The 14,877-nt window shown below is 51.9% G+C and overlaps 5 protein-coding genes across 5 annotated transcripts; 2 read left to right on the top strand and 3 right to left on the bottom strand.

Moving 5' to 3' along the window:
* Positions 1–474: 474 nt before the first annotated feature.
* PTH2 (Gluconate transport-inducing protein) lies at positions 475–1,914 on the bottom strand (the record flags this gene model as incomplete). Its single annotated transcript, XM_064873373.1, has 1 exon — positions 475–1,914. One exon carries the CDS (start codon positions 1,912–1,914, stop codon positions 475–477), a length of 1,440 nt encoding a protein of 479 aa, XP_064730477.1.
* A 2,620-nt stretch (positions 1,915–4,534) lies between these two features.
* On the bottom strand, positions 4,535–6,682 carry ATM1 (Iron-sulfur clusters transporter atm1, mitochondrial; the record flags this gene model as incomplete). Its single annotated transcript, XM_064873372.1, has 1 exon — positions 4,535–6,682. One exon carries the CDS (start codon positions 6,680–6,682, stop codon positions 4,535–4,537), a length of 2,148 nt encoding a protein of 715 aa, XP_064730476.1.
* A 370-nt stretch (positions 6,683–7,052) lies between these two features.
* AIM24 (Altered inheritance of mitochondria protein 24, mitochondrial) lies at positions 7,053–8,357 on the top strand (the record flags this gene model as incomplete). The annotated part of the gene is made up of 1 exon (XM_064873371.1): positions 7,053–8,357. The coding sequence occupies one exon, from the start codon at positions 7,053–7,055 to the stop codon at positions 8,355–8,357; it is 1,305 nt and encodes a 434-aa protein (XP_064730475.1).
* Positions 8,358–8,632: 275 nt separating this feature from the next.
* On the bottom strand, positions 8,633–10,318 carry DAL1 (Allantoinase; the record flags this gene model as incomplete). The annotated part of the gene is made up of 1 exon (XM_064873370.1): positions 8,633–10,318. One exon carries the CDS (start codon positions 10,316–10,318, stop codon positions 8,633–8,635), a length of 1,686 nt encoding a protein of 561 aa, XP_064730474.1.
* A 2,153-nt stretch (positions 10,319–12,471) lies between these two features.
* Positions 12,472–14,320, top strand: PMZ80_004946 (uncharacterized protein; the record flags this gene model as incomplete). Its single annotated transcript, XM_064873369.1, has 2 exons — positions 12,472–12,495; positions 12,542–14,320. The coding sequence occupies 2 exons, from the start codon at positions 12,472–12,474 to the stop codon at positions 14,318–14,320; spliced, it is 1,803 nt and encodes a 600-aa protein (XP_064730473.1).
* Positions 14,321–14,877: the final 557 nt, after the last annotated feature.

Raw genomic sequence — 14,877 nt, 5'->3', positions numbered from 1 at the left:
GTACGAAGTTTATTGTGATGTGGTGACGTCGAGCACTGATATGCTCGTGCTGCTACCGTCTGACTGGGTTGTGCAGGCCTGTCACTTACATATCAGCGGCTCTGTAGTCACCATGCCACAGTCAGCCCACGGTGAAGACTGTCAGCAGAATACATACCATTATCACTCGCAACGTTTGACGTTGGAAACACAACAACATCCTGAACCAGTAGAAGGGAAATGGTGCCCATATAGAAGGATATTATCTGATTTGCTATATCTCAACACGGCCCTCCGCACGAACCTCGTACTTAGTGACATCCGGCCTCGAGTGACCGTGTCCTCGAAGCATCCCATCATGAAACCGCCCAAGAATCCGTCCCCATCCCATCAAGCGCATGAAGCGCCACAGCATCTCGTTCTTACGAAAGCTCTTGCCTGAACACCTTGCTAATATGTCAAACAACCATAACAATCTCTCACAATGCCACAACCTTATACCCGAGCGAACACACGGTCGAGCTTGCTCAACGCCATCTTGTCTTCCCGGAACGCAAGCTTCTCACTCGGAATGTCCTGTGGGGGCGCCCCATACCTCGTGCCGCCAGGACTAACACTTCCCTGACGTTCAGCTTCTGCCTCCGTCGTCTTCTTCGATGGCAGTGGAGACGCTTGTGCTGCAGCGTTGACCAGCGAAGTTATAGACGACGCATTAGTTCCAGATGACATGGGTTGATACTGCTGAGAATCTTGACGCTGCATCTCAGTCTGTGGTTGTGGTTGTGGTTGCGAGTATGACTGTAGGGGTGGCTGCGAATACGACTGCGAATATAGTTGCGGCATGCTGTTCGTCGACTGAGCTGCTGACTGGGATGCACTTTCGGTTAACCGTGGATCTATCTGGACCGAGGGTGCTCGTTCTGAACCTGGCGTGATAGGATAGGATGACGTATTTGTCGTCGGGATTGATGGCGGTTTATCTTGACTGTAAGACATATTGCCATTGGTCGTCGACGCGCTTGTCCTTTGGGGACTTCTCGGCACAGGCATAGACATTCTCTGAGGTCGTTGGTCGTATGATGAGGGAGGCGCTTGATGATGATGTGGTGGTGGAGGAGGTGGAGGGGGAGGAGGAGGTCCGAATGCCGCCGGGTGATAATAAGACAGTGGGTGTGCGTAAGGATAAGGGAAAGCGCCCGGCGGCGTATGCATCGGGCTTATAGGATACATGTATCCAGGGTGTGGGATGAAGCCCGGCATAAATCCAGGCGGAGGCTGGGGTGGTTGTCGTACAAAGGGTCCGCCTGCCGTCATGACATAGTTGGGCGCTCCAGGCATGGGCGACCTTGTCACTGCCGGTGTATTTGATGCATCGGCAACTGTTGACTCAGGGTACATTCCCTTAGGAATCTGAATAGTCTGCAAATTGTGGTCATTGCTCGGTTGTCGAAGTCCCATCGCTGTCGGCGTGGATCTGGAGAAGTAGCTTATCAAGTGTAGATGCTGGCCTTGAGAAGTGGTCAAGCTGAAAGACTGCTTCATCAGGCCGTCTGGCTTGTATCTGTACCCATCCGGGCCTTCCTCCCCATCCATCGGATCGTCCATGCTGGCTGGACCACTCTCGGGTGTCTTGTTGCCCTTATTCTGTTGGCCATTGACGGGCGTAACGAAGTTGTTTCCTCCTCGTTTGCCCTCCATTTCCCGATATGTTAGGAAACTGCCCGACACGCGACTAGCACTCCAACTCTTGCCGTCGGTCCATCTCCTCATGCCCGCCTCGCGCTCGTCCCACACGAAGACGGACCCAGACCTGATGGACTGTCTCTCTTTCTCCGAGAGTCGTCTTTGTACTCGGGGCAACAAGCCTAGTCGACAGGCTTCGAACAGGATGATCGCATCGTTTGGCGTGCGCACGTGGCCATTGTAGGTTTCCATGGCGTTAGGTCTCTAACGCCTGCAACACAACCAACGCGTGAGGACAATACGAGTACTTGTTGGTCTTTCTTAAGGTCAAATATGCTTGAACGTGTTAGCTTTTGGATGGTTATGTGCCCAGGTCCACGCTTACCCTCTGAAAAGTCTGGTTGTTCTTGGTGCGGTCGCGCAACATCGATCAACGACGCGAAGATCTTGAAGAAATGTGTCTGAATATGATAGGGAATTGCAACGACTTTCGTCGATTGTTGTTGCTGGATGCGAAGCAAGCAGTAGCGGAGAGGAAGTGCAAGTGCAAGAACAGGTGGTTGACGGTCACTATGAATGGGCTTTTTGGCTGCTTGGGACGGATGGTGGGAAAGCTTGGAAGTATTGGCAGAGGAGGACCAAGAGCCACGGGCGGAGATGGCTATGTAATGTCTGTCTATCTTATGATCAAGCCATGTGTAGGCGGGCTAAAAAGTATCAATAGTGGAGGCGATCCTACTCTTGGGGTGATTCAAGGTCCTTCTTGGGCAAGCGCAGCGCCCTTGGCTTCGCGTTTCCTGCGACGGTGGAGCCTAATTGTTACGCTTCTTCTGTATGCTTAAAGCACCCGCATGCGATGTCAAATTTTACTTGCTACCACAACGAGGGGTAGCCGATTGTGCATACTCTATTTTCACCTCAAAAATGTCTATTTTCGCTCAATGCGAACAGGCATACGATTAGAGTAAGCAACGAGGTAAGAGCAAGCTGTTTATCATGATGATGAGTCGCGCAAGGTCGTTCCACAACTATGGAGCAAATAGGCAGGCAAGTCCGTAACAATTATGGACTGCCTAGACCAGGCCAAGACGCAGATAAATGATCCCTTGAAAGGACAAGACATTTCCAAGCCTGGGCGCAAAATGGTAGTGAGCTCCCAGCGAGTCACCATGTGCGACCAAGAAAAGCCAATGCGAGCTGATCAAGCCGATTCTTGGTCAGACAAGCCTTTCACGGTAAACTCTGCCCACTTTCTCACTGCTTGTTGCTCCATCACTCCACTCCTGGCTACTGTTGGTTATCGAGCCAAGAAATGAGATGTTGAGTATGCTGCTTGGTTTTCATCTGCTCGAGACCAGTCACAGATTACTGCCATGATCTCGTCTTGCTAGTCTGTGTGCACTTTCCTTCCGTCTGATACCGACATTCCAAGAGAATCGTGGAACAGGCCAGATTCCATGCTCAGCGCGGCTTGCAGGGATGAAGCATGACAAGAGTTATGGCGTCTTGGCCGGCTGGCTTGGCGAGCTTGGCAGCAATCAAGTGTTGCAGATAATCGCTCATCTGCTCCATCCTTCATGTTCTCGTAGCTCAGGCTCCAGTGAATGATGATGATTCTCTGACCCAAATTTTTGAGGCCACGTAAGACGAATATATGGGAGGATGTCTACGTATACGGAATGTGATGCGTGAACGTGTCGACGAAGCGACGGCCTCTGTCGGTTGGTTGAATGTGCCATGCATCCGAAATCGGCGATTCGCTTGTAACATGTACCACACAGCAAAGCATGCCGAGGACCGAGAAATATGAGAGGCTATCGGCGAAAACGTTATCTGGGCACCAAGCATAGTAAGCTCAGGCGGTCAAGCTTGTTATGCATCAGGTTGTTTGCCAACCACAGGGACAGGCGTGATGGACATAGATGGTTTTCCTTCTGAAGTTTGTTATGGGGTACATTTCGCTTAACGATTATCTTGGCGAAGCAGGGGTAAGTGTTCCGCTGAAATTGAGCTTGCCCTTCGTGTCCTTTTCTCTATCGTCCTCAGCGGGCGCTATCATTGCCAGACTTTCCTGAGTCAAAGGCCTTGACACGGCGCCCAGCCGGTGCTCGCAAGGCATTATTATTGACTCTGCTGAGGCCAGATGTTCGGTAACAAATATTGCCCTGATGTAGCAAGAAGGAATGTCCTACGAAGTGCGCTTCGTGCTCTCATCGAGCGACCTGACATGACCACTGAGATGGCATAGTTCGCCATGAACCGCCGTCCGTCTGAGAAGCAGCAAGATAGCTTGAAGCGCGTGATGTGTTTTTGCGTTTTCCTTGGCAGCAGTGCCCTCAATGGGAAGCTTCTGTGCTGCTGTCGTTTTTGCTTTGGCGCCAGTTCCTGTCTACTTGGACTTTCGTTGGCAGGCACGATATGGACCTGATTATTACAGAGACCTTCGTAACATAATCAGCAAGGCCACGCTGTTGTCCTTCACAGCCCGAGTCCGCGTGACGAACGTGATGATACTGACTACGCCGAGCCGTGTCATGTGCGATGCTGAGGTTGCTGAAAAGGCTTGAAGCCATGGCCAAAACGTGGTTAGAACGATTTGGCTACGGATGCTGCAGTTTCCAAGAGCTTCCAAGACTTGAAGTTGCAGGGCCAAGATGTGCTTGCGTCGCAGGAAGGAGGCAGTGCAAGCCAAGTCGTGCTAGAGGATAGTTAGGCCTTGAATCTAGACTTGGAGATGCTTGGTGCTCCTCAGTCAAGTCTTGTCATGATTTTGAACGTGATAAAGCTGCGAGGCTTGGCTGAACGCTCACGCCTGGTCAACACAGGAGTTTCTGCTCGATTATTCGACTGCTTTCGTGCGTTTTTCTCGCTTTCAAGATCTCCTTTCTTCGTCCAAATTTCGCTCGAGTTCCGGATCTTGACCGAGCGTGACCTCTTGGGCCGACCACAATTCGGCATAAAGTCCTTTCAGCTCGAGTAGCTCTGGGTGTGTTCCTTGTTCTGCTACGACTCCGTCCCGCAGCACGAAGATTATGTCGCTGTCGAATATCGTCCTGAGACGGTGAGCGACAAAAAGGCTTGTGCGCTTCTTCTCCTTGAGGATACTATTGATATTCTGCATCACGGTCTGTTCGGTGTAGGTATCTAGTGCACTTGTCGCTTCATCGAAAAACAACAGAGGCGGATCCTTTAGTAGCAGCCGCGAGACAGCAAGTCTTTGTTTCTCTCCACCTGAGATCATCAAACCTCTTTCGCCTACTTTAGTGTCATAGCCTTCTGGCAACCTCGAGATGTGATCGTGAATCTGTGCTCGTTGCGCGGCTTTCCTAACGTCCTCGGGGCTAGCGTCGATACGACCATAGCGGATATTGTGTTCAATGGTAGCATTGAAAAGTGGCGTGTCTTGTGGTACGACACCGATGCTCTGCCTCAAGCTGTCAAGGCTGACTTCCTTAATATCTTGGCCATCGATGAAGATCTTGCCACCCTGCACATCGTATGATCTGAAGAGCAGCCTCAAAATAGTTGACTTGCCGCAACCACTTGGGCCGACAATTGCAACCTTCTTGCCTGCGGGTATAGTCATACTAAGATTTTTCAGAATTGGTCGATTGGTGTTGTAGCCAAACTGGACGTTCTCGAACCTGATCTCTCCGCCTTTTGTCAGAGCCAAAGGTCGTGGATTTGCTACTTCTTTTACTGTGACATTGACCTTTTGCAGGTTGAACAACGTTTCCATGTCAAGTAGTGACTGCCTTAACTCCCGATACACAGACCCAAGGAAGTTGAGCGGTACAGAGAGCTGAAAGACAAGCTGATTCACCATGACAAGGTCGCCAACTGTGAGAGTGCCTGTTGCGACACCATTGGCTGCCATGTACATCATAGCTGCAAGCGCGCCAGAGAAGATAATGTTCTGTCCGCTGTTGAGTAGGGCTAACGATGTTGTGACTTTGATGGAAGCATCCTCATATTGCTTCAAGGCCTTGTCGTACCTGTCGACTTCGTATTTCTCATTATTGAAATACTTGACTGCTTCGTAATTGATTAAAGTGTCGACAGCCACAGTAGCGCCCTGGTTATCAGCGGCATTGGCTTGTCTTCGAAATTTTGTTCTCCAACTCGTAGTTGTAATGGTAAACGCGCTGTATGCCACCATAGTTCCAGCAGTGATGGCGGCAAAAGACGCACCGTAGTTGTAGGTCAATATGCCGCAAACCAGGGATATTTCTAGGATTGTCGGAAAGATGTGAAAGAGCATAGATGTCAGCAGAAAACTGATGCCCTTCGTACCTCGATCTAGTGCCCTGGTTAGACCACCAGTCTGGCGGGATAGGTGGAAGTTGAGATCGAGTCGCAATAGATGTGCAAAGACATTGCGTGCCACATTTCTGATAGCCTTCTGCGCGACACTGGCGAAGACAGCATTCCGAAGCTCTGTGAAAACTGCCGCGCCTATCCTTGTGACGCCGTATGCTATCAGCATTGAGCCTGCAACAGTCCAAGCTGTCCCACCAACGGACATGAAGTCGATATTCATGGAGTCGACAATATTCTTGAAGTAGAATGGGACGTTGACGTTCAGTACTTTAGCTGCAACCAGCAAACCCAATGCGCTCGATACCCTGAACTTGGTGCCTAGGTCACCCTTAGGCCAGAGATATCTGACCATCTCCCTCATGATAGCGAGATCAACTTTTCGCTGCTCTTTGTTGGATATGCTCTTCTCCGATTGAATGTCTGCATTTGGAGCCGCGTTAGCATTCCTTGACGCGGGCTGAGGTTTCTCGGCCGATTCTGGACGCGATACTTCGGTGACCTCGACCTTGACAGGTGCATCATCAGGGACTCTGGCTTGAGCCTTCTCGGTCTCCTGCCGCTGTCGCTGAAAAGCGTTCCATCTGAACGATCTGGATGGTACTCCAGACTGTGGCGACCAGCGCGTCCTTGCAACTATGGCACAAGGACGACTCCAAGGTTGCTGAGCACATATTCGGGACTGGAAGCCACGACACAACATCGTGGTGAATTTATCTTTGTGATCCTCGAGAGCAGGCACGACCCGCCTGCCCTTCACAAGTCAGTATCATGAAGACAAGACTCTATCTCATCAGCCGATACATAGAGTGAACCACTGAACGGTCACTGGTTCTCGTTATTCTCGAAATATAATGTTGTGGCATCAAGGATCTTGTATGCGATGACAATCCTTGTCGTCTTAGCTATGGAAGAAGTTGAGGCGTAATACGGTCATGCAGAACTACACCTAATGCAATTGCTGAGGTCACGGCAGCTTTGAGCTCCGGTAGTGCGCGTGCAGTGCGGCGAAAAGTATCAGAGCTGTTACGGCAGCTTCAATAGTATTCAGATTTACGTGAAAGAGCGCAAGCATGCCTTTGGTATCATCGAGCAATCTTCGTCCGCTCCTAAACCAGCCAGGAAGATGGGCGATCCCAGCACACCTTCTCGCCGGCCAACGACGAGGTGGTTATAGGTTCATTTCCGTCCAGCAAACACCTTCCACCAGTGAAACCAGGTTAGATGTCAAAGCCAACTCGATATCGGCCTCAAGTCCAGGTTCGTCGATGCGACCGGTAGTCCTCTGCAAAGCTAACAGCACAGCAGATGCAACCTTCGAAGTGGTCGGAACACCCTACTCCCTCCTCAGCGTGACCCTCAGCCCATCACAACCACTCCATACCCGACGCGGCACCCTCGTCGGCCTCTCCGGTGACCCAACAACAGTCGTCAGCACCCTGCGAACCCTCAACCCGATACGTCGTGCCCTCGTGGGGATACCTTTCCTCTACCAACGGGTAACAAGCACCACTCCGGTCTCCCTCCTCATCACTCCCAAATCCACAAACACGACCCTCTCAATCCTCCAACTAGACGGCACCAAAGACTGGAAACTTGCTCAGCGCGCCTCCCTCCTAGCATGGACAGGCTCAAATCTCAGCGTCTCACCCACCATCTCCGCAAGACTAAGCCTAGCACACTGGGGAACCTCAAATGTAACAGGCCGCGGTCTCCTCGCGCTCTCGGCAAAAGGGCATACCTTCGCTCTTGACCTAGCGAAGGGAGAGTCATATGTTGCTCACCCGAGTAACATCCTCGCATACACAACCACAGATACACCGCCTCCTCAACCCTTCCGCTTCCGATCTTCGCAAGCAAGATTCCAGATCCCGCTACAGCTTGGAAACTGGTTCCCCGACAGCCGCTTCACGCGCGCCTGGAAGACAAGTAACACCTATAAATTCCTGCAAGCTATTTCATTACGCATAAAAACGTGGAGCAGAAGGACGATATGGGGCGACCGGTTATTCTTACGCTTCGAAGGACCAACAACGATCCTTCTTCAATCGCGAGCGAACCGCGTGAATGAGATCATGACAAGTGAACAAATCAACGAGATTGCGGATGCGCCAGCTGGAGAGGTCAATAAAACAATTCGACAGGTGAGGATAGCACAGGAAGATCCGGTCTACAGGGCTACATCTGGTGCTGCCACAACTGCCGAAGCCGAGGGCAAGAAATTGAGTGGCAAGAGTGATGCGGATAGGATGGGTGTGCAGGGTGGAACACCGAGTGCGCAGGTTAGCAAGGGTGCTGAGAGGGAAGCGCCGAAGGTTGTACAGGCGGAGGGTGGTCCGGGAGAGGTAGGGACAAAGGGCGCTGAAAATGCTCGTTAGGAAGCGGCAAAAGACCAGTTTGTTTTGTGATTCAATTCTCGAGAGCGCAGGCACGAGTGTACGATAGCGGTGACGAATGAAACCTCGTCGTGTACGTCAGGTGGATATAGAAGGCATCAGAATCTCGTTCATTGTTCGAAAAAGGCTGTCCAAGAATTCATCAAACCGTCTCTATCGAAATGCTCAACGCACGAAAAGGAAGCATCTATGCTCTCCTCATGACCTGACCAAACCATCCCGAAACACCCAAAGCCACCCAACTCACAAAACCATCATTAATACCCAAACGCCTCCCCAATCCACCTACTAAACCAGCTCCTCACCTTCTTTAGCTCCTTCGTCCTAGGTTCAAGCAACAGCTCACCCGCAGGCTTCCCCCCCACAAACCCTCCATTCTCCGCTCCTCTACAGAAAACAAGTCGCCCTCTCACCCACGTCTCCCTCACCATCCCCCTCATCGTCTTCCCCTGGTACGGACTACACTTATTCCGAAACAACATCGTACTCGGTTCCACAATCCACTCAGCCCCATCATCGAAGATACAGAAATCCGCGTCGAAGCCGACGGAGATTGTGCCTTTGGATTTTTCGAGGCCGACTTGGGATGCGGTGTTGATGCAGCACCATTGGACAAGATCAGTCAAGGCTTTATCAGAGGCGGTGGTCGAAGTTGAAGTGGACGTAGACGTGAGGCCGCGCCGACTCATCTCGGTCCAGAGGATAGGGAGGCCAAGGCCCACACTGCTGATTCCGCCCCAGGCGCTGAAGAAGTCACCGGATGTAGAATCGAGCATGAGGTCGTTCACTGTGCCAGTGGGTGGAGCCGTGTGCCCGGGTACATGGCTCGGCAGGAGTTTCAAGTCGGGCGTGCAGGGGCTGTGATCGCTCACCACGGTCTTTATTACGCCGTCGGCGGCGTGGCACAGGAGCTCAGACCATAGTTTGTCTTGGTTACTTTGGGTGCGGATGGGTGGACAGCATTTGTGGCGGGTGTCGCCGTCGAGGACCTGTTCGGCGGCGAGGGAGAGGTAGTGCGGACAGGTTTCGGCTGTTATGTTTATTCCGCGGGCGCGGGCGTCGCGGAGGAGGGGGATGCATTCCATTGCGGAGAGGTGGACGATGTGAAGGGGGAGGGAGGGGGCGAGGTGCGCTAGGGAGAGGATCTCTTCTATGGCGTAGGTTTCGAAGGCGGGGGGACGGGATTGAAGGAAGGTGTGGTAGGCGTTTAGGGGGCCGTGGGGGGCGAGTGGGGGGAGGGAGGTTTGGACGTCGTCGCCGACTGAGTCGGTGATTGGGGGGAGCATCTCGGCGTGGAACATGACTGTTGTGGGCTCGTCGGCGAGTTCGGCGAAGACTTGGGCGATGTCATGTGAGGTTACGGCGGGGAATTCTTCGACGCCGCTGTCGATTAGGAAGCCTTTGAAGCCGCGGACGCCTTCGCGGACGAGGGCGCGGAGTTCGGAGGTGTTGCCGGGGATTATGCCGCCGTAGAAGCCGACGTCGACCCAGCATTTGCCTTGGGCTGCTTTGATTTTTGTGTGGAGGTTGGCGACTGTTGTTGTGGGTGGGATGGCGTTTAGGGGCATGTCGATTACTGTTGTTACGCCTCCGAAGGCGGCTGCCTGGGTGCCTGTGTAGAAGCCTTCCCATTCTGTTCGGCCGGGCTCGTTGAGGTGGACGTGTGCGTCGACCAATCCTGGGAGGATGACATGTGGTGAGTAGTCCCGGTATGGCGTGCCTTCTGGGAAGTCGGCGGGTGGAAGCACGGAATCGAAGACAGCCGTTATCTTGCCGGTTTCATTGGATATGACGATGGTCCCGGCTGTTAAGAGTCCAGCCCTTATCACTCTCGATGAGGCTATAACGCTGATGGGAGAGTCATTGTTGGCGTCTATGGTGCCAATGAACGGCGACCTGGGTGGAGTTGGGTAGGGATGTATGGCGTCTGTATTGCTGTTCATGGTTAAAGCAACGAGGTCAACGCCACCAAAATAGGGTCAACGTTAAGCTATCGTCTATCGTAGTAGAAGTCTGGGGAGAATCGAAAGAGAAAGATAGAATCGTCTTTCGCATGTGCTGAAAGGGTTGAGAACGTTATCAGTGAGAGATAAGCAGACTTGAACAGAAGCGGAAAGTGATACAGAGTGAGAACAAAGGAGGCCACGCCAGTCTAATATGGGAAGAGGTTGGCCATTCTCATGGGAGGGTCACCCAGCACAGCCGCCGGACATCCATTCACAAGGTGTATCCATATCGGCAGGCCGAGTCTGCAGGGCAGCGATGCGTTCCCCAGACTTCGGGAGCGCAGGATGGGGACATGGAAGCCGATGAGAGATAAGGGATGCGTGGGTGGCAGATGCGCCTCGAAGCAATATCGGGAAATGTAGGCACGGTAGTGCTTCGCCGTGCCTTCGATTCGCGAACTCAATCCAGGGCTGGCAAGAAGGTCGTAGATATCGCTTACTCGATAGCATCGAGAAAGAGATAAGAGACGTGGAGGAAGCGACAAGAAGGTGTCCGTGATCGGCCTAGCGTGCTATAAGCGTTGGGACATTTTTTGGCATGTGCGCTTTGTCCCTTTTGGACTGGCTCCGGGCCGAGAGACTTTCCAATCGACGGTACCGCAGTTACTCGATAAATACTCCCTTAAGGTTCGCTTTACTCGATCAAAACGTATTTTCTGCTCTCGGTTCTGTCATCGTGTCGAGAGCGATGAGCAAAAGCTCGAATATGTGTACAAGGTACAGGCGCCACTGCGTCACCGCACCATGAGAGAGGATCGAAAACTTACCTTCATCCAGATCTTGACCAATACTCGGTGGTTCCTCAACATCTGACGGTGAGCTCCGGTGTCCACTGCTTATACCGATCTTCGCACTTTCCTGCACCCCGTCAGGGCGCGTGAATAATGACGAGAACCAAACACTTTCAATGAGAGCCCAGACGTTAACCACGTGGACAAGGGGTCTGATCTGGTGTTTGTGCTCGGTTGACAGTTCGGTCAATCGCCTGGATGTCAGTCTGAGCAGAGCCCTTTGACGAATACGTAAGTCTACCGACCATGTCCAGTACCGCGGCCCAGGGTCGAGGTCCATAACTCTGGTCGCAGCATCCGGCCGAGGAGGCACCAAACCAGGAGGTCGGTCGGCTCTTTCGTGTCTGCAAATACCTACTCTGGCAGGTTGTCGAGTGATTGAGATTCCTGCACCCGATGTAGTCGCGCTTCAAAGATGACTTGATGAGTGTTCAAAACTTTCTCACTGATCTTGCAAGTAACAGACTTTCTATGACCGTCTCGACAAGGGATGCGAAAGGCGCCACAAGGCAAGCAGAGTGATAGGTGGCGGAAGGAACCCAAGGATGATCGAGGTTTTCGAGCGTCCTTTTCCTACAATCAGAACCCGTGTGTCGTTCTGAGGTTGCCAATCAGTTCACCACGAGCACGTGGCATTTAACTGTGTCCCTATGACAAGGCTGCAGCATGTGACATACAACTTACTGGACAGATTTCTAGTGCACGAGGAGGGTAATGCAGGTGCACCCTTGAGAGCAGTTGCTGGCGCTCGATTACAGGAAACTGTTCGGGTGCTTCATGTATCAGAGGATGTTTTCGTGTTGATGAAGAAGTGTCTGGGCTTTTGGCAGTGAGCTGCGAAAGGACAGGTCCTTTTTAGACATGTGCACACGTTGTAGCGGAGGCGTGCAGGGCAAGGATGGCACAGGCAAAGCCATGGCGATGTAGTGCTAGAGATTGAGGATATCGGACAGAATGAGGTGTACTTTTCCATCCGTTCGAAACTCATGCTTGGGTTCTGGAGTCTATGAGATACTCCCTCACATCACTCACCGCGTTAACACGGCGAGGCACTCCTTCCACTCAAGCACTGGAAATCGTCGATCATAGAAGATCTTGGCCTTGCTTGGGGTTGCTGAATGCCTGGAAGTTCAGGCCAAAGAGATGCGCGATGAGCTTTTCGACGCCCGCTTGAACTTGTCTCCACATAATTTTGCAGACCGCAAGAATCGTCGAAAAGGCAAATGCTCACATGTCGACTCGGTGACTTGATGAGATTGACAGGAAAGATACATACCGAGAAGTGAATCTCCGCGCAATATGTCGGAAGAGACAGCGTTGAAGGTGAGTTTATAGCCCAATTTGATAGTACAAAAGCTGAATCGCGAAGGACTTTCTGCGCAAGCAGGCTCGCAGCCTGGACAGCCTCCTTGAGCTGACTCCAGCTAAGAACATGTTTGGCGAGGATGTCAGTGACCAGTGGCAACGGAAAAAGCAGACTCCCGAACAGAAGAAGGCCGCTAGGATGGCAAAGCTGGACCCGGCCAATTGGAAAAGTGCCAAAGATGTATACGACGAACGAAGCGCCGAGGCTGCAAAGAAACGCAAAAGAGAGCAAGAAGGGCAAGACGAGAGCGAGGAGCCATCAGAACAGCAGGGGCAGCCATCGAAGAAGCAGAAATCTCACGCCAACGACGCTACGCCCAAGTCCAAGCCTGTGCCCACCGAAAAGCTCACTGAAAGAATAGAGTCAGATCAATTGCAGAATAAGAATTTAAAAAAGAAAATGAAGAAAAGGGCGCATCGGTCAGAGAAGAACCAACAGAAACGAGAACAGCAGGAGGAGAGAAAGATAAATCCCCCAACTGAAGTAATTCAGAGTGCCACAAACAACGACAAGACAGCCTTACCAGAGCAGTCGAAGCCCAAGAAGAAAGGGCCACAAAGCAAGAAGCTGCAGGCAGAAGGTGCATCTCCAGTCGCAAGCAAAGATGTCAAGAAGCCGAAAGAGAAAGTGAAACCCGCCAATACTACTCCAGAGGACTTGCAGCAGGATAACAATGCTGAGGACGAGGACGACGAGCAGGATGCTGATGACGACGAAGGAGCCTGGTCGGACGTCGAAGACGAGGAAGTCAGTAAAGTCGGGCAGACAGAGAGCCACAGCCATGACATGGTCGATGATGACAAGGACGAAGATACTGAAATGGTGGATGCAGAGTCGACTGCTACATCGTCCGAAGGTGTCTCGGAAATACTATCCCCTCCACAAGACTCTGCAGCGTCATCTGTATCATCCATAGTACCTCCACAAATACAGCCTACGAAATCTACTCAGCAAGCCGACGTCAAGAGCAACGAGCCTCAACTTGCCCCTCCAGCAAACACAGCCCAGACCGACACCGAACGCCAAGCTGCCAGAGAGCGCCTTCAAGAGCAGATATCACAGTTTCGCTCTCAAAGGAAAGCCGACGACAAACCTGTACGCTCCAGAGCAGAACTTCTGGCACAACGTAGGCAGAAGGAACAAGAACGAAAGGCTGCCAAGAAAGAGCAACGTAGAAAAGAAAAAGAAGACGAAGCGAAACGACAGGATGAAGAGATGGCAAAGAGGTTCTCGCCCGGAGGCTCAGGCTCGCTGTTAGCATCGCCACGATCGCCAATGATTGATGATGGTGGGAGTAATGCATTCACCTTCGGTCGCATTGCCTTCGAAGACGGCACTGCATTCGACGCTGCTACTGGCTCAGCCGCCGCGAACAAGAAGCACAAGGGTCCCGCAGATCCGGCAACGGCACTGAAGGCTGCACAAGCCAAGCAAGCCAGAGTTGCTGGTCTTGACGATGAGAAGAAACAGAGTATCGAGGAGAAGGATATGTGGTTGAATGCCAAGAAGAAGGCACATGGTGAACGTGTGAAGGATGACACGTCTCTACTTAAGAAAGCCTTGAAGCGACAAGAAAAACAGAAGCAAAAACGTGGGAAGGACTGGGACGCTCGTGTAGAGGGTGTCAGATCATCTCAAGAAGCAAAGCAGAAGAAGCGTACGGAGAACCTGCAAAAGAGGAAGGACGAAAAAGGTGCAAAGAAGACCGGAAAGAAGAAGGTCAAGAGGCCAGGATTCGAGGGTAGCTTCCGAGGCAGAGCGGGCAAAAGTAAGAAGAGCTAGATTGTCGTTGTTTCGCAAGGGTCATGTCTGAATACGATGTTATGGGAGAAGTCATTGTTACGACTTGTTCAGATGTAGGCCCGGTATTGGTACAGGTTCTGATACATTCGCTCTCTGCCCGTGGCTGATGAGGCACTTTGAATGCAGTCAATGCTAAGCACGTCCGTCCCACATCCGTGGCCATCTTGATCTATTTCGTGAGAAGCTAATACAGCTAGCAGGTTTCTCCTTCGCAGTCTCCTTCGCAGGGACTATGACTCGTAATGTCATGAGCTTTCACTCGACACAGAGTCCAACATCTGAGCACGTTGTGCATATTCATAAGCGGGTCCGCCTCTAAAACGCTAGGCCGCTAAGCATTGCTTGGCGCGATGCTGGAGGAACTTTGGACCTTCACTTCCGAGCTCCTTTGCGACTCATATCCGCGCTTGTTTCAAAAGGCAGCGAGCTGCTATCACCAGCAACCTCTAGCGCGTTTTGGGCGAGTAGTTGATGCCTTTTGCACGAGCAACCGTATAAAACTACGAGGTGAGATGCGTCGGCAATCGAATACCACA

The sequence above is a fragment of the Knufia obscura genome (genome assembly GCF_036327395.1).
Source record: "Knufia obscura strain CCFEE 5817 isolate CBS 148926 chromosome Unknown scaffold_5, whole genome shotgun sequence".
In the NCBI taxonomy this organism is placed as follows: domain Eukaryota; kingdom Fungi; phylum Ascomycota; class Eurotiomycetes; order Chaetothyriales; family Trichomeriaceae; genus Knufia; species Knufia obscura.
This window is presented reverse-complemented; position numbering and strand designations above follow the sequence as displayed.